The 24623-nt window shown below is 40.1% G+C and overlaps 1 protein-coding gene across 3 annotated transcripts in view; it reads left to right on the top strand.

The window, feature by feature from the left end:
• The window catches only part of LOC132823359 (uncharacterized protein KIAA0232-like), a 134036-nt gene that overhangs the window by 105393 nt on the left and 4020 nt on the right, over positions 1–24623 (top strand). Inside the window, exons 3-6 of one of the 3 annotated variants that reach the window (XM_060837090.1) lie at positions 813–908; positions 7946–10926; positions 13327–13405; positions 18486–18562. In XM_060837090.1, the coding sequence (XP_060693073.1) occupies positions 8137–10926; positions 13327–13405; positions 18486–18562 (2946 nt within the window). In that variant the 5' untranslated portion in view covers positions 813–908; positions 7946–8136. The remainder of the gene's footprint in view (positions 1–812; positions 909–7945; positions 10927–13326; positions 13406–18485; positions 18563–24623) is intronic. The other 2 variants (XM_060837091.1, XM_060837092.1) reach the window with 2 other exon arrangements.

Below are 24623 nucleotides of genomic sequence, written 5' to 3' on the forward strand. Positions count from 1 at the left end.
ATTTTCATTCTAGGTTAAGTTCTGTGTTAATTCTTGAAAATAAGTCTAATTGTACCAATTCTGAAAGATTGAGTCATTTATACATACAATGGTGTTTGGCATCCTGGTGACAAAATATGACATGTGGAACCATCCAAAATGAAGTTGGTTGGTGCTTCCAATTTTCAAACACCAAAGCTATCAGTTATTCAACAAGCATATGGTAGTTAATTTTAAATTAAGTTAACCAAGGTAAACACCTGAACTGCTTCTTTAAAATTGCACACTTTGTATTTTCAGTTTTTGTTGAATCTCTGGTAGTAAATGCACCTTCCTGAATTGTGTGTAGCTACTTTGAGTATTAAATACAAAAGTTTACCAATTTTCATGTTTTTTTAATGTGACAGTTCTTTTCCTCCCTCTTGCATTTCTTGTAGTCTAATGCAAATAATCTTGTGCCTGTTTTCTTCATCTTCGCAGGCTCGTTCTTTAAAATCTTATTTGATAAATTGTGCGCCAAATTGAAAATTATACATTAAAGTCTGCCACTTTATCAAAAAGCAATTTAAAATTATAAACACTTATCCAATTGTTCAGGTGTTGCTAGACTATCATCTTATGAAGCCTTATTATAATTTTTTAATGTTCATGAAATGTATGCAACTAATTTAGTTTAGCAGCGAAAACTGAATTTGAATTAGGCATTTAAAGAGATTCTGTGCCACTTTGTTACCTGTATTATGTTGCGTATAGCCATAAAATTCTTAGTAGAACTGGATTGATTGTTTTACAAAAAAGTAATAATTTACAACTTCCACTTTTGTATCTTATAGAGGAACAGAGAACAAGGAACAAAGAACTGTTCAATCAAACATTTTCAAGTAAGGTGAAAACAAAGCCTTTTCATCAACCAAAGATTTAATAGTAAGGTGAGATTTTTTACACGTTGTGATAATTTTTTATTCAATTAATGTACTTTATTCTATTTTTTGTGGCTCAAACTTTTACAGCTTTAAGTTAGCTAAAAGTTAAATTATTTTTTATTATGGAACTGACAAAATTTTCATGATGTTTTATTTCACATCTTGTTGAAGCATTTATTTTGGGAATTTAAAAAAAGCATCGCCAAAAGTTTAGTGTTTGTAATAATTTTGAAGTTTAAAGTTTTAACAATTTAGTCTTTCATTCCAAATTAAAATACAGTGAAATATTACAGTGCTCATTCATATTTCATAAATCAGTTTGGTGTATTGAAATGCTGACTCTTCACAATTTGGTTTTGAATTTGAATAATGTTCATACTGATGTTAAAATTTAGAGTGAAAAGCTGAGACTTGGAAAAGGTTACAGTAGCAATTACTTAAATTTTAATAACACCTTTATTTTGTAAAATGTTCCAAACTGCTTCATTGGAGAGTTATTCAACAACTTTGCCAAGCCCTCTTAAGGGAATATTATGGAAGATGACTAAAGGCTTTGTAAACACTGTAGGCTTTAAAGGGCATCTTTGACTTTGGAATGAAAAACACATTTTCCACGTTGCAAATTATGCAAAATCAGCATGCGTTGTCAGTACTGAGAAGGAATATAGCAATTGTTATGGACTAAAGAAAACCCCCTCAAAACATGTCAAGTAAAGCCTAGACCCTAAGTTTTTTTTTCTTCTTATTTCAACTGTGTGCCACATGTGTTGCATTCTCAGATGCAATTCCATTTGTTAAACTACCAGCTTGAAGCAAAACACACTTTATTCACAATGGTTAAAAAATAATCGTACAATCACTACAGTGTGGAAGCAGGCCATTTGGCTCATCGAGTCCACACCAGCCTTCCTTCTAAAGAACATAGTACCCACCCCCACCCCACTATGCAAGACCTGTAACCCTCCATCTCTTGCGACTAGTCCTCCTAAACTTCACATCCCTGGACACTGTGGGCAATTTAGCATGGCCAATCCACCTACACTGTGCACATCTTTGGACTGTGGGAAGAAACCGGAGCACCCAGAGGAAACTCAAGCAGCCATGGGGAGAATGTGCAAACTCCACACAGACAGTCACCTGAGCATGGGATTGAACCTAGATCCCTGAATTGGAATAACTTGACTCTATTGGAAAACTTGACAGAATGGTAGATTGTTTAACTACATGGGCAGCATCTGTTTCAGTACAGTAACATCCCGCAAAGACAAATTTAATAAAAAATAGCTTGACTCACATGAAGTTTCAGCAGCAGGAAGAGAGTGCAAGCTTTTAGCTGTAGCAAAGAGAGATGCAACAACTTTCACAATCCCAACAGCTACTGAAAGCTAAAACTAAAATCCTGGTTCTGTGGTTCTATTGACCCCAATAATTCTGGATGTTCTTATTCCAACTTTTAAAAAAAAACAAGGTCTAACAAGCTGTTTACTTTATTAGTTTTAAGCAGAGCACCCATCAGGTCTGTTTCAATCTCTGTTCATTTTAATATCTAAATCAGGACAAAATACAACTTTTTAAAGCCATCACACTATGTAAGCTTGCAGAGTGAATATATATTAAGTCCCTTCATTTCAATATAGATATATATTTTTTGGTACAATACACTTGGCAAATAAGAATCTACATGGAACTACAAGAAAACAAATCAATAAAAATAGCAGAGTTTAATAAAAACAAAAACAGTTGAAGCTGAGGACTAACTAGCAATTACTTTCAGAGGAATGGATTTAAAAAGTAGAGAGATTATATCACACTTGTATGGAAATTTGAAATATAGTTCACAATTGTGACAGCCATGCTATAAAGATATACGGGCATTCAGAAGGCAGATTTATTTTATTCATTCATGAAGTTTGGGCTTCACTGGCTAGACCAGCATTTATCATCCATTCTTACTTGCCCAGAGAGCAGTTAAGAATCAACCACATTACTGAGACTTTGGAGTCACATGTAAGCCAGACCAGGTGAGGACAGTGGATTCCTTCCCTAAAGGTCACCAGTAAACCTGATGGGTTTTTCTGACAATTGGCAACAGTTTTAGGGTCATCGTTAAACTCTTAATTCCATATTTTTGTTTTATTAATTGCAAATTCCACCATTTACCATGTTGGGTTTCAAACCAGGGTCTCCAAAAAATTGCCTGAGTCTCTATATTAACAGTCTAGCAATAGTACCACTTGACCATCGCCTCCCCATTCAATCGTGGGACATGGATGTCGCTGGCAAGGTTAGCATTTTTGCTCATCCATAATTACTCTTGAAGATGCTGATGAACGACTATGCAAATCACTGAAGTCTATGTGCTGTTGATATATCCAGCCATGTCATTGAAAATCAAATTCCAGATTTTTAACCCAGTGCCAAGGAAAGGAGACATATTTCCAAGTGAAGTTGGTGTTTGCTCTGGATAAACGTCTTCCAGGTGATGTTTCCGTGCGCCTGCCATTTCTGTTTTAGGTGCTCAAAGTCATGAGATTGGAAAATGATGTCAGAGTAGCCTAGGTAAGTTTCTGTATTGTATACATGTGTGCCTGTGGTGAAAGGGTGCACATCATGTGGAATGCTTTATTCTGCATGGCATTAAACTGCCTGAATACTCCTGGGACTGGATTCCTACAGACAAAGTAGGGAGTATTCCATCACACACTTGACTTGTGCCTTATAGACAATGGATGAACCTTTTTTTTGAGTTAAGAGGTTAGCTTTTCGCCACAGACTTCCCAGCCTCTGATTTACCCTTGCATCCTTGTCCATTTATACCACTGTTCATTTTCGGATCAATGGTGAGGATGTCTTTGGTGGGGATTCAGCAATGGTAATGCCGATGGACATTGAGAAACTATGGTTAGATTTACTCTTTTTGGAGATTATCATTGCCTTAACATTCCTGTGATAGGAATCTGAATTGCCACTTAACCAGCCCAAGCCTGAATGTTGTTCAGGCCTGCATTTGGACACCGACTGCTTCTGGATCTGAGGAATCAAGAATGGTATTCAGCATTGTCCTGTTAACTAATATGCAGTTATCACTTTGCTTTCGATCCCATGCACAAGGCAAGGTCGGCAAAGAAATAGCTGAAGGCTGTTGGGCCTAAGACACTGCACTGAGGAACTCCTGCAGTAATGCCTTGGAACTGAGAAGTTTGATCTCCAAGAACCGTAGTCTTTTTTTTGAAATCTATGATTCCAGCCAATTGAGACTGTTCCCTGATTACCGCTTATTTGGGTGCTGTTTTGTTGTCAAGAGTTGTCACTCTCCGTTCACATCTGGAGCTTAGATACTTTATCTGTGTGGAGGGTTGTGTTGATTTTTGGAGCCAACCATCCCTAAAGGATGTTATCAGAAATGCAAGATTATGTCTGTCTGAAAGGAAGAAAGAGGCTTGGAGACAGAAAGGTTTCGGAAGTAAATTAAAGCTTAAGGTTTGTAGCTGAAGACACTTATAGCAATGGTGAAGCAATTATTAAAGAAGAAACAATAAGAATATGATTTAAGTTAAGAACACATTTAGTAGTTAGAATGGGGTCCTAAACTATAAGGGTGAGCCTGTGCTTGTATTTCTGTATTGAGACCTTTCCCGTTGTTTGTTCTAAAGTTTTGTTGTATGATTCTAGAGAGCAGTTCTTCATGACATAAAGGTGGTAATATTCTGTTTGGTGTATACTTCTTTGTTTGTGTCTTGTTCTTGAGCAGATCGAATGGAATTGTCTATCAGAAAATTAAATTTCCCAGGCAATTCACACAAAGTCAGCCACTCAGCATTGTCATGACATGTAATTCCAGACTACGTTGTTACAGTGACTCTAGCTATCAGAATATCTGAGCTGGTCCTTTGAGAGTTTAGTGATTTTTGAGGCGAGTGCTAAATTAAATAGAAAGCCAAGAAACAATAGTTGCAAAGGGTTCACAAAGTTGTACCGTGGCAGATTGATTCAGGTAGTGTAAACAGCAGATTATAAATATATTGTGAACTTCATCAGACCCTCTGTTGAACTGACTTTGTGTCACATCATCTGTGGATTGACCTCATTCTCTGATACAGAAAACTTGCACCATATTGATTCAGCCCTCTGCATTTTCTTCTTCTTCTCCCTTTTTCCAATGAAATTACTGGACGTGACATTTGCATCAAATTGCTACAAGCAGCATAATATTTACGCTGTATCTTCCATGTGAAAATACTATGGCTTTAAGAGGTGTATTTTGTCCTTGTTTTAAAAGAGGTTTTGAGCAGTCGGTACCAAGCTGTCTCCTCTAAGTTACTAAAGTAAGTAGCTTGTGAGCCCTTAGGTTTCTTTTTAAAAGTTGGAACAATAGAAGAAACGTGAATAGCTGAAGTCAGGCTCACACAGAACCAGGATTTTAGTTTAGCTTTCAGAAATTGGTAGGGTCTAGAAGATGGATGCGGAAGCCGTTATTCCCTTTTCTGTTACATCTAAAATCTGGGGCTCTCTTGCTGAAATTGCACATGCGAAATCCATTTTACTGAATCTGCCATTGTCAAGGGTGTGTTTATGGGATGTTGTTGTATTAGAACAGTGACTGTTTTGTAATTAAAATCTATTATTCTGTTAGGTTTTCCAATAGAGTTAAAATTAGACCAATTCTTCTGTCTTTTTTGTTTCTTTTTATTTAAACTATACAGTAAGAATAAAGTGTGTTTTGCTTAAAGCTGAGTTGTGTAACCAGCCAAATTATATTTGGAATACAGCACCTTACACTTACATTTTAAATAAGATGAAAGTTAGGATCTAGGGTATCTCCTTGATATCTTTGAGACGGCTTTGGTCTGGTCCACAATACAGATTTCACCCTTTTCACCACAGATTTTGTTTTGTTTCCTGAGTGAAAGTTTGCCAAATGAGAGTATAAGCAGAGCCTGATAAAAAAAAATTTCCTTTCAGTGTTGTAAGAATACAAAAGTAGTGCATTTTTTAAATGGAGAAATATTGCAGAACTCAGAAGTACAAAGAGAATTGGATGTCCTGAGCAAGAATATCAAAATGTTAGCATGCAGAAACAGCCAGGGATTCAGAATATAGAAAACATTGAAAATAGGAGTAGTGGTAGGCCTTTTAGTTTATCAAACTAGCTCTGCCATTCAAAATGTTCATGGCTTAGCACCATACTCCCATTCTCTTCCCATACCCTTTGACACCTTTAGCCTCCAAACTAGCTATTTTTCCTTTGGGTATATTCTGTGACTTAGTTTCCATAGCCTTCTGTGCTAGAGAATTCTACATGTTCACAACCCTCTGCAAAAATTTCTCACCGGTCCAAAACGACCTACGGCATATCCTGAGACCATGACCATTTGATCTGGACCCCTGACTGGAATAGCATCATCCCTGTATCTAAGCTGCTCAGTCCTATTGCAATTTTATATATTTCACTGAGATTCCTCCCCATTCTTCTAAATGCCAATGAATACTAGTCTACTCAACCGAATCTCTACTCATGATAAACCCACCATCCTCTGAATCAGTCTGGTGCACCTTTGCTACATTCCTTCTGTGTCAGGTCTATTCTTTCTTGCAGTGAAGAGATCAAAACTGTACACAATACTCCAGATAAAATAAAACAAAGAACTGTGGGTGCTGGAGATATGAAATTCATAAAAACCAGAAAGGTCTGGCAGTATTTGTGGAGGGAAGACAAAGTTAAAAGTTTTGAGTCCAGTGACCTGAAAGGCCCTGTACAACTCATGATGCTGGTCCGAACCCCCAAAGTATTACAGCCACTTTTCAGCCTTTAATTCTAAAATGCCCCTTTTAGCAGGGGACTACTACAGAGACAAAGTGGCTTCAGGTGTAAATTCAACGGCTGTCAAAACTTCGATGGTCTGATGGAATGTAACCCCTAAACACAAAAAAACGTCCATAACAGAGTATGTAACTTAAGATAATGAGGGGGCTGATTACTCCCACATCTCTGGGAAGGCAGCTACCTCTTGCAGGCATTTTTAGTGTTTTCCGCTTCCAGGAATGTACATAAGAAAAAGACAAAAAGACTACTTCATCACTGACCTGCGTGTTATTTTTAGGCTACTGAAGACCAGAGTTGCAGCTTAAGGATATCTACTGCAGGTTTAAAAGAACGAGTTTTTTTCAACTCGTTAGCAGAGTGTAATCTAATAGCCTCAATGTCACCTTACCTACATAACTTAAGAAATGGGTGCAGGAGTAGGCCATTTAGCCCTGCCAATCAACAAAATCATGATGAATCTGCCTAACTGTGAACTTCCTGATATTTTCGAAATCTGCCTTCACAACTAAAATAAAACAAAGAGCAGCTGATGCTGGTAATCTGAAACAAAAACAACAGTTCTGAAGAAGGGTCACTGGACTCGATGTTAACTCTTGTTTTCTCTCCAAAAATGCTGCCAGATCTGCTGATTTCTCCAATTTCTGTTTTTGTTAGCCTTCACAACTCTTTCAAGTAGAGAATCCCAGATAATTACTCCCCTCAGAAGACATTCCTTTTGATTTAAATGAGTGCACCCTTATTCTGTAATAATGTTCCCTCGTTAGAGATTTCCCGATCAGTGGAAATGTCTTCTCAACATCTGCCCTCTCAAGCCCCCTCAGAATTATGTATGTTTCAATTATATTGCCCCTTTTCCTCTAAACGCTGATAAATAAAGTCCTAGTCATTCTTGATAAGACAAATCTCTTCATTCCAGGAATCAGCCTAATGAATTTCTGTTGAACTGTCTTCAAGGCAAAACATTGTTTCTTGAATATGGGAATTAAAATTATGCAACCCTCCTGGTGTGGCCTCGCCAACACCTGAAACAAAAAGTTGTCGAGATTATCATCATCAATGGTAATACATCAGGTTTTAGCTCCACCAGCTGCTGTGATTCTTTCGATTCTTTTAATTACTTGTCACCATTATATTTCTGACCTGTGTCACTGCAAAATGATCTGAAACTACAATAAAATTTTGCTATGCTGCTTAATATTTATTAAATGCTTATTTTTAGGTGTATTCGAGCCTTTCCACAAGACTGAGAAAATTCTTCACTATCACAAGGAAAAGTGGTTTGGGAAAATCAAACTTGTTTCCTAATTTAAAAGCTTCTGTAGCTTGTGCACCAGAATTGAACATATCACCAAGTTGCAACAGATTCTGTTTTTAATCAGTCTATTTGAGTCCTGGTTATCTTTCAAGAAAATGATGAGCAGTATCTTAGGCTTGGAGAAAACAGAACCAATGCAGGGTCATTCTGTACAAGCACCAACTCATTCAAGTTCTATTTCCTCTGACTCCAGCGAAGCTGAAAATGACTTTTATGAAAACCCTGAGGAAGTGAAATCTTCCAAGCTTTCACAAAGCCAGTGCAAGAGATGGATGGCAGGAAGAAACCAAACACCAAAGGAGAATCAAATTAGAGCATCTCTGTGCTCCACTGACAAACCCTCATTAAGGAAAAGTACTGGCAAAGGTAATGGGTTGAACAAGCAAAGAAATAATAAAAGGTGGAAGAGGTCTACAAAAGTTGTCAGAAAAACTGCTGATCTGAACACTGCAACAGAGTTGAAGTTTAAAGATGAAGGACAGGAATTTAAAGAAGAACCTCAGTGGTATACTGAGCCTCTTTCAGACAATGTCATCTCTAACAATTTAAAAAGTAAGTTAGAAACTGCTTACAAGAGCAGTGTACCTTCATTTGATACTGACCTGTTGGAAAAATTGCCAGCATCCATTAGAGATCTGTGCATTGATGACAATTGTCCTACAGATTACCTCTGGACAGGTGCATTTGTTGATGGTCACTTTGTTGATATTCCAGCATTACTTGATAAAGGTGAATTAAATGAGATTTTAGATTGTTCTAAATCGAATTTAGATTCCTTGGATAATCTTCAGAAATCAGTAGACCTCATCTATGAAGGAGATATTAATCAATCTGTGATGGATTCTTGTACCTTTGATTTAAAACAAGACACTGGAGCCCCTAATGTTATTGGAAGCAAAGATGAAGATCTAACCAGATTTGAAGGGGAACATAGTGTAGTGTTGGACGGAGGACCTTTGAATATATGGGAGGATGGCCCAACAGCATGTAGACTGGAAACTCTAACTTCGTCAAGTATATCCTACGCAAATCCACTCAGCTCTAACTGGCTGCCATCCACTTCTGAATCATCTTTAATTGGTAAGACAGGAGCAGAATCACTTCCCAAAGATTTGTCAGATAAAGGTGTTTGTTGGCAAGAACTTTCAGAAACGAGTGAGAAAGAGTCTTATTTTTCAGTTATAAAAAATCCAGATGATATTGTATTTTCTGGTGAAACTACTAATTGGGAAATTAATTCACAAGGAGAGCCTGTTTCATTAGAACCATCTCCTTCTTCTCAGTTAATTACCAACAAAAGTGATGATGATGAAAATAAATCCTGTTTTCCAAATATGTTTGGAAAAGATTGTAATTCATGGTCTTCATTATGTAAATCTGGTAACTTCAGGAATGTTGACACAGTAGCTGACCCTATAGAGCTGAGTGTAAACATGACTACAGATATCCCAACTGCTTGTTCAGAAGATGACCTCCTCAGTTTGCTCCCTGGTAGTGAATATTTACAGTTGGATGATAGTATTTTAATTGAACTTCCAGTCATGGCTTCAAAAGAAAAATTAGAAGTAACAAAACATGACATTCAAACAGATGAGATGAAAGCTGGAAAATGGAATCCAATTTTTGGAATTTGTCAAGAGGACCTTTCTGAAAAGAAGGATGACTTAAGTTCCAGAGTAATTGAAGAAATATGGAAAGCCTCACCAGGAGAGAATAAAACAACATTTTCAGAAGATGGGATCGCCAAATGTCATAGCTGTTCTATAGGAACAGAACTATCTATGAAACAAGTGGCTCCTGCAGATTGTCCGAAATGTTCTTTGCAAAATTCAGAAAATAACTTCTGGGAAGAGCAACTTGGAAAGTCTCAAATTTTGGATACAGTGGATATTGATATGTCAAAGCATGGTAGTGAGTGGAAAATTGGCTCTGAAGTGACAGATGATTCAATTCCAAAATGTATTAAACTCTTAATGACTCAAAGTAACAAAGAGTGTGAATTTTCATCTTCAAAGAATACTCTTCTGAAAACTGCATCTACTCATAGTACATCAGAGTCCAGTAACTTTAATGTTTATCCAAAATCTTTAATAAAGGCTGATTTGCAACACAGTGTTCCCATAGAAGAGCAAAGTATAATTAATGACATTTCTATAGACCTACCCGAAGATTTGTGGGGAAATTTAACGGATTATCTGAATGATTCTACAGAACCAAGGGAATGTTCCTATCTCCCCTTTGAACTCAGTTTTCCTGTTCCACAAATGTGTACTGTAACAAGTCCATTAGATTCCAATAATGGCGATATGAACCAACAACCGAGGACTAAACCAAAACTCAGTTCAGATTTAATAATTTCCCACAATGACAAATTACTGACTTCACAAGAATGCATGACAATGTCACTACAGTCCAATGTTTACCCCACCTCTGGACAATTACTTACAAAAGAAGTTGTTCTTACAAGATTGGAGGACATTGCTGTCCCAAAACCAGAACACCATATCTGCAGTGATCAGCATGGATTATCTGAAAGTTCGGATTCTGCAGTGGGTGCAGAGAACCTCGAACAAGATTTGCAGATTCTTCAAGCAGAATTAGAGTCCAAATCCTGTAAAGAGACCAGTCTAGATAAAAGGAATTTAATTTCTCAGGATGCAAATGAAGATAAGTTGAATTTTCTTCAGTCACACTTCCAAGATCTGTATCCAGACCATGATCATTCAAAGATGCCTCAGCAAGCCATAGATTATAAGGGTTGTACTTCCAATAATAGAAAGACAGAGGAGGATGATCAACAGCCATTAGAAAAAGGCAAGACAAACAATGCCAATGAGCTTGAATTATCTAAGGAATGTTGCCCTTTCTCTAATAGACATTCTGAGGTATGTAAAATATTATAAGTAAATTGTTTTTGAATAATTATCTAATTGAAGTATAATATAGTCTACTCCGTTCCAAGTCGTGTAATTAAAATTAACTCATTTAAATTTATTTTAAAATATTGTTTTGCAAGGATATTTAATTGCTTTATTTGAGTTATCAGAAATTTACTATATATACAATTGTAGTACATTTACTTTATATTTTAGTTATTGGTAGCTTACCCCCATATAATTAATGGCAACACAGAAATGGAATTAATGGTTGGAATTTAGTTTTAAATTTGGTTGGTAAGTGAGTTTTGTCTTGAGAAATGCAACACTTTCCATTTCAGTCTTGGCACTGATTACTCCCAAATAAGATATAAGCTAGGTGAGTGAAGTAAAAACAGTATTTCCATTCTGCCTCAGTTTGAGAAGGACAACTCTTTTGCCAGATATTTTTCCATTTTGTTAAGTCCGTGGGCACAGTATATTCTGGAGGACTTACTCCCGTACATGTGTCTGAACTACTGAGCAATGTATGCCTGAGGTCTACCGAATATTGCCAAACTTGCTATCAGAACACAGTCCTTTTAGAATCATAGAATCCCTATATTGTGGAAGCAGGTCATTCAGCCCATCAAGTCCACACCAACCCTCCAAAGATCATCTTGCCCACACCCACCCCCCATACTATCCCTGTGTAACCCTGCATTTCCTATGGCTAATCCACCTAGCCTGCACATCCATAGACACTACAGGCAATTTAGCACGGCTAATCCACCTAACCTGCACACCTTTGGACTTTGGGAGGAAACCCAAGCAGATACAGAAAGAATGTGCAAACTTCACACAGATAGTCATAAGAGGGTGGAATCAAGCCCAGGTCCTTACACTGAGCCACTGTTGTCACCCTAGACGTAGAAACATAGATGGAGTTGGCGTGTGCTAAAATTTAGAGACACCTGAAATTTTCAGAAGAGTAACAACCATTGCCTTTAAAGATTGTACGTGAGTGGAAAGACTTTCTTCCCCTCATGTTGGCTCCTGTAGATCCCATTGAAGAGCTAGCCCGGGAATGTTTTGGGACCTGTCTGCTAAAGTGTTTGACTTGATTCTGACTTCCATTATTTGGCTATGTTAAATTGTCTATAGTGTCCATGGATTTGCAGGCTAGGTGGATTGCTGTAGGAAATGCAGGGTTGTACAGGGATATTACAGGGAAGTGGGTGTGGGCAGGATGCTGTTTGGAGGGTTAGTGTGAATGTGATGGACCGATTGACCTGCTTCCACACTATAAGGATTCTGTGATTCTAAAAAGACTGTATTATGATGGCAAGTTGTGCAATATTAAATAAACCTCAGGCAGGTGAGATGTCTTCACGCAACTTTAGACCCAGAAAGGCTTTTATTGCTTTGGTGGATAGCCTGTAATTGTGGCAAACACGATTTTGAACTCTTGTTGGATAGAGTAATAGTATGAGGAATACCCCTCAAACAGAACTTAAAATGTAAATCCATTTCCAGAACACTCGTGATTTTTGTAGTAATACAGATTTCAGCAATATCAAGTGGAGAATTTGAGCAGCTTCTGCTTGATTCTAATGTAAATTAGTTATGTTTGACACTGAAGTCTGGATATTCTTAAATTTAACTTCCAAAATAACACAATACATCAGCTGTTGTCATTTCCGTGTATTAGTTATATGTGGGCCATCTGCAGTGTTTTGGGGTTAAGAAAAGGCCTATGCAAGGAATCTTGCAGGCTGCACAATATTATCGAGTTTGCAAGTAGGTTGTCAGGTTTAGCTGCCTAGGTTCTTGTGTAACTGACTTTGGTATAGCCACTGTAATCTTGCCTTTCTTCCCGTGTACTCAGTAACAGGACACGATTTGCTAAATCATTCCCTCCCTGCAACTTTTTCTGGTTTTACCACAGATGTAGATTCCAGTTTCACAGTTTTGAATTATTCAGCTTTTTATTCTTTATATTCCATTGGTTTAATCTGCAAGAAATGAGTAATACCAAAGTATCCTTTCCTCTTGTCTAGGTATCTCATACAGTCCACACTTAAGTGGGTCATCGATTAGATGTTCACGTACTGAACAAATGAAAAATTAGGACCTATATGTATAATCTTTCAAATATTATTTGCAGAATTCTTGTTTGAATTGGACAAAGTTGGTAATGCTGGAGGCAGAGAATGTTCCATTTTTCAGTTAAGGATAGATAAGCACTTGAAGCATCAGATGATACTGCAATGTAAAAGAAACCAGAACGCTAGGTTTAGTTTTAGCTTGTATTGGTAACAGGTGGTTTGATGCAGTAAGCTTAATGACCATGTTATGTGCTACAAATGCAAATTGTTCTAAATGCATCAAAGTTCTCGATTCTGAGAAGAATTAATATGTTTCAATCAGGTTCTCCTATCCAAAGCAGAAAGCATGGAGAATTGCCCTAAAGAGGCTTGTTGCCTGCCTGTTTCTTCAAAATATACAGGTCAGTCAATTTTTCAGATTGTTGGTCCTTTACATATTTAAATGTGAAAGATTTGAGGGATATGAACATCTCCTATAAAGATTTATCATTAATCTTTATGAAAGAGACTAATGCTTGTTAAAACTGTCATAATTCTAAACACATCAATGGTGGACATTTGAACAATTGTAAGACCAAACCATTAAACAGCCTATGTAAAGCATTTCTGTTATAGTATAGGAACCTTCCTCCTGTCTAATTTAGAATTGTACAACAATCTGACACTTGTATAATTATACAACTGCAAAACCATTTTGTGTAAAGTTGTACACAATGCAGTTTTTTTAATTTAAATCTAATCAAATATACACATTTATCAGGAATTATGAATGATCTGACAGAATAACAAACATCTTCAGGTCACATGGAACTTACTACACAGGTTCTGGATTAGTGGTGCTGGCAGAGCACAGCATCCAAGAAGCAGTGAAATTGACGTTTCGGGCAAAAACCTTTCATCAGGATGAAGGACTCAGGATGATGAAGGGTTTTTACCTGAAACGTCGATTTCACTGCTCCTTGGATGTTGCCTGAACTGCTGTGCTCTGCCAGCACCACTAATCCAGAATCTGGTTTCCAGCATCTGCAGTCATTGTTTTTACTTACTACACAGGACTGACTGACATCACATATGTTTAGAGATGTCATTTCTGAGGTGACCCAGTTGATGCTTTAATGTTAAACCACATTAATTGATTAACCAATGTAGATAAAATTTATTTTGAACTGGATTTTCTGGGATAATTACTAACAGTGTCAGCACGTTATGTAGAGTTTGGAGTCCTGAGCACATCCGCTCCAGGTCAGCTCCATCTTTCTTTCTCTTTCCTTTTTGTCTTTTTTTCTTCTTCTTCATGTCTTTGGTAGTGGAGGAAGTGTCATTGCAGAGGAGGCTGGAGTGGGACTCATGGCGCAGGTGGCAGCTGCAGCCATTGTGATAGGCCTGGAGCAGGGACTCCTAGCCATGTCAGCGGGGGGCAGATGCAGCGTTAGTTGGATAGTGGGCCTGGAACAGGATTTTTAGCGATGTCACTAAAGCAACAGCAGTGGCACCAAAGACTCTTGAGACATCGGCAGGGCCCAGATTGTTGATTCATTGCAGCCCAGAGTCCTGAACACCTTGCAGAAACTTGGAGATCTTCAGGAAACCTGGAACCATGCTTGACCAGAAGGACTGTAAAGTTGAACATTATATAGAACATAGAACAATATAGCACAGAACAGGCTTGTTGGCCCTCAATGTTGCACCAACCTGTGAACTAATCTAAGCCATCAACCTCTACTATCCCATCATCATCCATATGCTTATCCAAGGACCGTTTAAATACACCTAATGTGGCTGAGTTAACTACATTGTCAGGCAGGGCATTCCACACCCTTACCACTCTGAATGAAGAACGTGCCTCTAACGTTAAATATCACTCCTCAATTTGCGGCTTTGCCCCCTCGTACAAGCAGATGTCATCATTTTAGGAAAAAGATTCTCACTGTCTACCCTATCTAATCCTCTGATCATCTTGTATGTCTCTATTAAATCGCCTCTTAGCCGCCTTCTTTCCAATGAGAACAGACCCAAGTCCCTCAGCACTTTCTAATCCGAACTGCTAAATCACCTTCAATCCCATGCCTCCATATTTTCTCCAGTAACCTACCATGTGGAACCTTATCAAAGACTTTGCTGAAGTCCATATACACCAAGTCAACTGCTTTACCCTCATCCACATGCCCAGTCACATTCTCAAAAATGCAATGAGGTTTGTGAGACATGTCCTGCCCTTGACGAACCCATGTTGACCATTTCCAATCAAATTGTTGCTTGCTAGATGATTATAAATCCTATCTCTTATAATCTTTTCCAAAACTTTTCCGACAACAGACGTAAGGGTCACTGGTCTATAATTACCTGGGTTATTCTCTACTGCCCTTCTTGAACAAGGGCATGACATTTGCAATCCTCCCGTCCTCTGGTACTAAACGTGTAGACAATGACGATTCCAAGATCAAAGCCAAAGGCTCAACCATCTCCTCCTTGCTTCCCAGAGAAATCTCGGAAAAATCCCATCGGGCCAAAGGGAACTTATCTGCTTTCACACTTTCTAGAATTGATAACACCTTCCTCTTACTAACCTCAGTCCTTTCAAGTTTAATAGCCCGTATCTCAGTTTGCTCCTCAACAACATTGTCCTTTTCCTGAGTGAAAACAGATGAGAAATATTTGTTTAGCACCTCTCCGATCTCCACAGAGTCCACACACAGCTTCCCACTTCTGTCTTGGACAGGCCTTGTTCCTACCCTCGTCATCCTTTTCTCCTCATATATCTATAGAACGCTTTAGGGTTCTCCTTTATTCCACCTGCTAAAGACTGCTCATGACCCCTCCTTGCTTTTCCTAACTGTCTCTTTAAATCCTTCCTAGCTACTCTGTAACTCTGCATTGCCTCATCTGAGCCATCTCACCTCAAAGTCACATAGGCCTCCCTCGTCCGCTTAAGAAGAGATACAATTTCTTTAGTAAACCATGGTTGCCTTGCCTTATCATTTCCTCCTTGCCTGACAAGGGCATACCTATCAAAGACACACAACATCTGTTCCTTAAACCAACTCCACATTTCGATTATCCCCATCCCCTGCATTTTTCTGCCCCATTCTATGCCTCCTAAGTCTTGCCTAATCACATTGTAATTGCCCTTCTTCCGTCCATAACTCTTGTCCTATGGCATGTACCTATCTCTTTCTATCGCTAAACTAAACGTAACCAAATTATAGTCACTCCAAAGAGCTCACCTATCACTAAATCTATCACCTGGCCCCGTTCATTACCGAGTACCAGATCCAGTGTGGCCTCCCCTCTTGTCGGCCCTTCAGTATACTGTGTAGGATATTTCTTATTTTTCTGCCTTTATATTTTTCTGTCAATCGAACAGAAGATAAAGCTCTATTTAATAATTTATTTTTATTCATTTTATAATCCAAAGCGGTGCCAAATGGTGACGTCAAAACACTTTTTTAACTGTATTTTCCTAAATATATGTGACAATGAAATCATTCATTCACTCAAATAGTGATGAACATTCAGACTTTCAGTGCTGTTGCATGTCAGGTTCCAGCGGAAACCCTGACTTGTGCATTTGCGCAGTACCTCTGATGAAACTTCCAGAGGTAGAGATATGCAGCCTGGCCCCCTGTATGGATGCCCCTGACATTGACTTCATCGAAGAGTATCATTGAATCCCTACAGGAAACAGGCAATAGCTCATCAGACCCACCACCCAACCCTATCCCTGTAACCTTGCATTTCCCATGGCTTAATTCATCTAGACTACACATGACTAGACATCATGGGCAATGTAGCATGGCAGTCCACCTCCTGTGGGAGGAAACTGAAGTACCTGGAGGAAATTTACAGACACGGAGAATGTGGAATCTCCACACAGACGGTCACCCAAGGCTTGAATCGAGCCTGGGTCTCTCACGCTGAACGCACAGCAGTGCTAACCACTGGGTTACTGTGCCACCTGTGCCAATTTCTAACATTAAAGTGTGATACTTATTCAAATTTAATTATGATTAATGGGAGTTGATAAACTGGATGACTTGACACAATATTTAACTTCCTTGATGCAATTTTGATTCTATTCAAACTGCATCAGGACACAAATCAGTTCTCTTTATAGAATTAATGCAGATTAGATAGTATTAGTGGAATATGTTACATCCCAGAAAGATTTTACTTGAGCTAGATGGCCTGACACTGGCCAGAAATTTAAATTTCTTTTTGTGGCTTGAATTTTTAATCACAGGCATGAATATTACCAAGATGGAAAGTGATTTACAAAAAAGCTGATTCTCAAGGTCTTTTTCATAAATAAATTGATTTTAAAAGTACATTACTGAATGGTCATGACCATCCTTCACCCAGCACAGGAAGTCCTCCACTTGCAGCTCAAAAAGTTAAAGATGCAATTGTTGTCATTGTCTGTGACAAGCAGCTTGGTCAGAAGTGGAAACAGCAAGTGATGGGTTTGTGGCAGAAAGAGGTGAGCAGGAGGGCCAGAAAGCATTGGCAGTAATGACATTAAGACAGAAGTAGAAGCAGTACAATTCAGGAAACATCCTTGCTGCATGAATACGATGTGCTTTAAATGGGAATACAGGTCGTTCTGGTATAATGTGTGTTTTGTCCATGCATATTTGCTATAACACGATTGATGAATTGTGGGTGCTATTTGGGTAATGTGAACTTTCTGCTAATTTTCTATAGCGATCATCTACAGTGCAATTTTCTATAGCATGGGGTTGCAGAGGAACACAACTGTCACTCCCTTGCTACTGCACTGAAGAGTCTACCTTGATTATGTAGTCAGCTATTTTAATCCTGAAATCCAGTTGATAAAGGAAGGAAACAAATTACTTGGATTGATTTATTCACAAAGTGAAACACTGCAGTAACTCTTTTTATGTGTTCAAGTAACCATCCAATCAATGCCCTCCACTTGTATGTACCTAACTTCAGTTAATACAATTATCATCAGGTATTGGAATAAGGTTTGAAGCCATGCCTTCTAACTCCGAACACAGTGTGCTACCCCTGAACCAAGACATTTACTGGCTTAATGCCTGGTTTATTGTTTTGTGTGAGCGATTTTGTGCAGTGGCTTGATAATTGCATGATGTGATGTGATGCTGTTATAAAATTAAATATTAAGTAAAATCGTTAGATCCCTACTCTGAATTAGATGAGCTTAACAAAGAAAGATTTGGGTTACTGCTTCTCATCAAAGAGCCATTCACTATCTTATGATCTCTGTTTGAAAACTAGTCTACATGAGGTTCAGGCTCAACTGCAGTGCTCTAAGTACTCAGTGTGCTGGCACTCACTGCCTGGGTTCATGCCAAAAATTAGTTATCACTGCAAAACGCCAGGGCTTCGACCAAACTATTCCTGTACCTATGATCTATGAGACTGTATTGTACTAAAAGTAGCAGATTTTCAGGAGGGGCAATTTGGAAGTTATTTTAAACTTTTTATTTCTCTCCAAAGTAGATTCTTTATGCAGCAGAAATCCCACTATTGTGATAACATCCGTAGATGCTAATCCATCTGAAGAGCAATCTATGGTAAGTCTAGGGTTTTGGAAGGCATTTCTGCCTCAAATACCTGTTGAAGCTCAGTAATGATTCTATTGACAAATAGATCAGATGAGGTAATATTGACAACACAAACAAAAACAAACATAAGAAATAAGAACAGAAATGTTCATTCAGTCCCTTATGTCTGCATCATCATTCAATGGAATCATGGCTGATCCAGCATTCCACATGTTCACTTTCTTGCATTTTCCTCATAACCTTTTTATTTCTTGATTGATCAAGGGGATCTTTCTATCTTAGCTTTAAATATACACAAGGACTGTACCCCAACAACTGTCTGTGGTAAGCAGTTACAAAGACTCAACCCTCAGGGAAAGAATTCCTCATTTCAATCTTAAATTGGCAGCCCATATTCGGAGACCATACCCTCTCATCTTAGACTCATGTGGTGAAACATCCTCTCGGCATTTATGCTATCAAGCCCTTAACGAATGCTGTGTTTCAATGAGATCACCTCTCATTTTTCTCCAAATAAGTAGAGGCCCAACCTATTTAGCCTTTGCTCATAAAATAGTTCTTCCATAACACAGTTCATCCAGTGAACCTTCTCCAATGAAATAATTATCTTCCCTTAAATAAGGGGACCAAAATGGCACTGAGTACTCTCGACCTGGACTCACTTGCACCTTGTACAGTTGCAGTAAGACTTCTCTCATACTACAACCCCCTTGAAATAAAGGTCAACATTCCATGAGTGTTCCTAATTACCTGCTGCACCTGTGTTTGCTTTCTGTGTTCCATGCGCAAGTACCCCCAAGTCCTTTTGTGTTGCAACTTTCTGCAGTTTTTAATCTATTTAAATAATACTTTTTTTTGTTCTCCCTTCCAAAATGAACAACTTCAATTTACCCACATTATATACTCCATTTACCAACTTAAGCTCTTGTTATGGACCACACCAGACCTTCTGTACCTAATGACCTATGAGACTGTATTGTAGCAAATTTTCAGGAGGAGTGATTTTAAACTATTTTGTTTGTAGAATCCCCACAGTGTGGAGAAAGGTCCTTCGGCCCAACAAGTCCACACCAATGTTAAAGTACAGATTTGAGACAGCCCAGGGAATCCCTCGTGGACTCAACCTGGAAGCCTCTCTTAGTTTGTCCTGGAGATCGTACTCTTTGGTAGTCTGGAATAAAAAAAACTTCTTAAGCAGTTTAGTTTAATTTTAGTCATCCCCTTTGTTTACAAATAGCATCGCTGTTACAACATAACACTGATACCTATAAGCCAGGCTCACAAGTTCTAATAACCTAGGAAAGTAGGATATCAGCTGTTTAAGAGCCCTGGCAGGCTATTCTGCTCTACTGTCGCAAAGTGGCTTCCTTTATACAAAAAGTTTACAAAAATGCTGCATATTTTTAATTAGACAGATAGCAGTGAAGGACAATAATTCATAAAGAAGAGAAGTTAATTGACAGGTTTTGTGCACTTGACTGAACACTCCTGCAGGCCCTGAACCATTCATCAGGTGGGAAAAACAAATCCAGCAGTTAAGTGTCTACTGGCGAGATAAGTTACTATCATAAAGAGGTACCAGTCTGAGCTAATTAGAAGAGTTCATAAGGAAACCTTGCATAGCTTGCATGTCAGATACCATTGTTTTAAAAAAAATGGCTTCTTAGCAAGGAGGGCAAACCTTTGACCATTAAATGGCTTCCTGACAGATTGTGTCAGAATCTCTTCAATGTTAGAATTCGAGTAATTTTTATGCTAGGAGCAGTCTCCTGCTTTTTATTTTAAGCGAGAATCATTCTGTACCTGAGGGTGAGAACAGTTTTTTTTAACCTTCTGCTTAATTTGGGTTCCCCTTTTGTTTAGGAGAAAGTGAGGACTGCAGATGCTGGAGATCAGAGCTGAAAATGTGTGGCTGGAAAAGCGCAACAGGTCAGGCAGCATCCAAGGAGCAGGAGAGTTGACGTTTCGGGCATGAGCCCTTCTTCAGCAATGAGGAAAGTGTGTCCAGCAGGCTAAAATGAAAGGTAGGGAGGAGGGACTTGGGGGAGGGGCTTTGGAAATGCAATAGGTGGAAGGAGGTCAAGGTGAGGGTGATAGGCTGGAGTGGGGGTGGGGGCGGAGAGGTCAGAAAGAAGATTGCAGTTTAGGAAGGCGGTGCTGAGTTCAAGGGATTAGACTGAGACAAGGTAGGGGGAGGGGAAATGAGGAAACTGGAGAAATCTGAGTTCATCCCTTGTGGTTGGAGGGTTCCTAGGCGGAAGATGAAGCGCTCTACCTCCAGCCGTTGTGTTGCTATGGTCTGGCGATGGAGGAGTCCAAGGACCTGCATGTCCTTGTTGGAGTGGGAGGGGGAGTTGAAGTGTTGAGCCACGTGGTGGTTGGGTTGGTTGGTCTGGGTGTCCTTGAGATGTTCTCTGAAAAGTTCCGCAAGTAGGCGGCCTGTCTCCCCAATATAGAGGAGGCCACATTGGGTGCAGTGAATGCAGTAAATGATGTGTATGGAGGTGCAGGTGAATTTGTGGTGGATATGGAAGGATCCCGTGGGGCCTTGGAGGGAAGTAAGGGGGGAGGTGTGGGTGCAAGTTTTGCATTTCTTGTGGTTGCAGAGGAAGGTGCCAGGAGTGGAGATTGGGTTAGTGGGGGGTATGGACCTGACGAGGGAGTCACGGAGGGAGTGGTCTTTTCGGAATGCTGATAGGGAGGGGAGGGAAATATATCTCTGGTGGTGGGGTCCGTTTGGAGGTGGAGGAAATGACGACGGATGATACGATGTATATGGAGGTTGGTGGGGTGGTAGGTGAGGACCAGTGGGGTTCTGTTCAAAGACCACAATTTGCCCCCAGACATGATCAACTATGCCCTCCACCGCATCTCCTCCACTTCCCGCTCCTCTGCCCTTGAGCCCTCCAATTGCCACCAGGACAGAACCCCACTGGTCCTCACCTACCGCCCCACCAACCTCCATGTACATCGTATCATCCGTCGTCATTACCGCCACCTCCAAACGGACCCCAGCACCAGAGATATATTTCCCTCCCCTCCCCTATCAGCGTTCCGAAAAGACCACTCCGTCCGTGACTCCTTCGTCAGGTCCACACCCCCCACCAACCCAACCTCCACTCCCGGCACCTTCCCCTGCAACCGCAAGAAATGCAAAACTTGCACCCACACCTCCCCCCTTACTTCCCTCCAATGCCCCAAGGGATCCTTCCATATCCGCCACAAATTCACCTGCACCTCCACACACATCATTTACTGCATCCGCTGCACCCGATGTGGCCTCCTCTATATTGGGGAGACGGGCCGCCTACTTGCGGAACGTTTCAGAGAACACCTCTGGGACACCCGAACCAACCAACCCAACCACCCCATGGCTCAACACTTCAACTCCCCCTCCCACTCCACCAAGGACATGCAGGTCCTTGGACTCCTCCATCGCCAGACCATAGCAACACGACAGCTGGAGGAAGAGCGCCTCATCTTCCGCCTAGGAACCCTCCACCCACAAGAGATGAACTCAGATTTCTCCAGTTTCCTCATTTCCCCTCCCCCCCCACCTTGTCTCAGTCCCAACCCTCGAGCTCAGCACCACCTTCCTAACTTGCAATCTTCTTCCTGACCTCTCCGCCCCCATCCCCCACTCCGGCCTATCACCCTCACTTTGACCTCCTTCCACCTATTGCATTTCCAAAGCCCGTCCCCCAAGTCCCTCCTCCCTACCTTTTAACTTGGCCTGCTGGGCACACTTTCCTCATTCCTGAAGAAGGGCCAATATCCGAAACGTCAACTCTTCGGCTCTTTGGATGCTGCCTGACCTGCTGCGCTTCCCCTTTTGTTTGTTTGTGTTCTGTGCCTTCCTGCCGATCGGCTTATTCTCTGGTGCACAGCAACTGTGTTCTGTAATTCAGTATTACATTTTAGTCTAAATTTTAAGGACAAGTTTTAAGGCGATAAACTTTCTCACCAACCCTCCGATGAGTAACCCACCCAGAGCCATTCCCTTACCCTGTGTTTACCCCTGACTAATGCACTTTTCCTACACATCCCTGAAATGCTATGGGCAATTTAGCTTGGCCAATTCACCAACTTGTACATCTTTGGATTGTGGGACGAAACCAGAACACCCAGAGGAAATCCACGCAGACACTGGGAGAATGGGCGACTGTCTGTGTGGAGTTTGCACAAAGTTGGAATCAAACCTGGGTCCCTGACACTGTGAGGCAGCAGCGCTAACCACTGTGCTGTCTCTTCAGTTTTGATTTTTGAAGCTGCAGAAGACCCTATTATGGTAACATCCATGGATTCTAATCCATTATGGAGAGAGTCTAGATCATTACTTTTAGAATTTAAAAAGTTCTGTCTACCACATATAATTTGATTAGTCCACAACTTAACTTTAATTAAAACACACTTTCTTTTAATTGTGTTGTAAGAATACAACAAAATGTAGAGTTGGCATAACTACTTTATTGAAATACTTATCAAGACAATGTATTGGTTAACCACTAATCACCAACTGTTCCAGTGTAGACAGGATCTCATAAACACACCCTTTGGCAAAAATGCAATTCAACAAAATAGTTATTAATCTCATGCTGTCTCTCCCCAGTCCAGCAGAAAGAAACAATGTGCCCTTTTGATTTTTAAGAGGAAGTCTCACTGTCTTAGACTTCACAGTAGCACTGAGAACTCGAGCTTTTTTGCTCCAGCAGTCGGCAGAAACCTTCTCACCAACTAACTGAAAGCAAGTGTCTTTCTGAGTCTATGTGAGCAGTGATCCTGCCCAACCATGATTCTTTTGTTCCATTTTAAGAAAAAGTCCAGGGATTACTCAAAAGTTGTTTACTAGTTGCCTGTCTAAAAGAGGCATGTTGGAACCACTGTGACAACGTTCCTATGCAAGAGAAAGAGCACAGAACACCTCTTTTAAAGGTGCAGTATTGTCACAATATCAATATCTCTCTGTAAATTGTTTATATCTCTTTCCAATTTTCCTTTCCATACATTTTTGTCATCTGCAAAATTGGTTCCATTCTTATGTGCTTGCCATCCAGCCCAGTATCAAGAGTTCCAAATACAGAAATTAGAAATGGCAGAATCTGCAGGGAGTTGCTCATCTGATCAGTGGTGGTTTCACTAGGAAACCTATCAGCAGCAAATGCAAGAGAGAAAACGGCCTTTGAATGGAAGAGCTGTGCAAACCCTGAGTCATTCCATTCAGCCCGAGGCCAGGGCACTAGAGGAAATGACAGCAACAGTGATGGGAAAAAGAAAGTCGAATGGGCAGAATACCTGCACCCTCCTTGGAAGGTAGTCAAAGTGTAGGAGTGCTGCACTGCAGCATTGGGTCAAGTAGGGGTCATGGTTGGGGTAGGTTGGCAGTGTTATTGGGGATTTGGGCAAGATGGTGTTGAGATAGGTTAAGAGGGGTGTGCGATCAGACACGGGCTGGATTTATGTCGTGGTAGGGCAAAGTCATGGGTTAGAAAAAGGGGCAAAACAAGGGCATGAGTCAGGGAGAGGGGCCAGTCAGAAGCGCAGTTGGGGATAATTTGTCGAGGGGAAGGGGCAAGAGAGCAAAAGCAGGAACCCTTCTCTCTCTCGCTGTCTCTCCCTCTCACTGCCTCTCCCTCTCACTGCCTCTCCCTCTCACTGCATAGTCATCTGGGGAGAAAGGAATCTCAGGTTGAATTAACCACCTGCTGCTGATCTCCATTTTCGTATAAATTCCATCAAGGCCAGCTCAGTGTCTTGCCATTAGAGTCAAATGTAAGATCAGTGATTGTTCTGTGCACCTTCAGTTGGCCCAGGTCTCACCACTCTTCCTGGTAGCTAAGGTGTGTTACCTTGTTATCTTCTGCACAGTGGTTCAAATAGTTAGCACTGCACCCTCACAGCCCCAGGGACCTGGGTTCAATTCCAGCTTGCGTGATTGTCTGTGTGGAGTTTAAGAGTTCTCCCCATGTCTGTGCAGGTATTTTCTGGATGCTCCAGTTTTCTCCTGCAGTCCAAAGATATGCAGGTTGGGTGGATTGGCCATTTTTTAAAAAAATCTTGCTCAGTAGTATGC

Source organism: Hemiscyllium ocellatum, chromosome 16 (genome assembly GCF_020745735.1).
Source record: "Hemiscyllium ocellatum isolate sHemOce1 chromosome 16, sHemOce1.pat.X.cur, whole genome shotgun sequence".
Lineage (NCBI taxonomy): Eukaryota > Metazoa > Chordata > Chondrichthyes > Orectolobiformes > Hemiscylliidae > Hemiscyllium > Hemiscyllium ocellatum.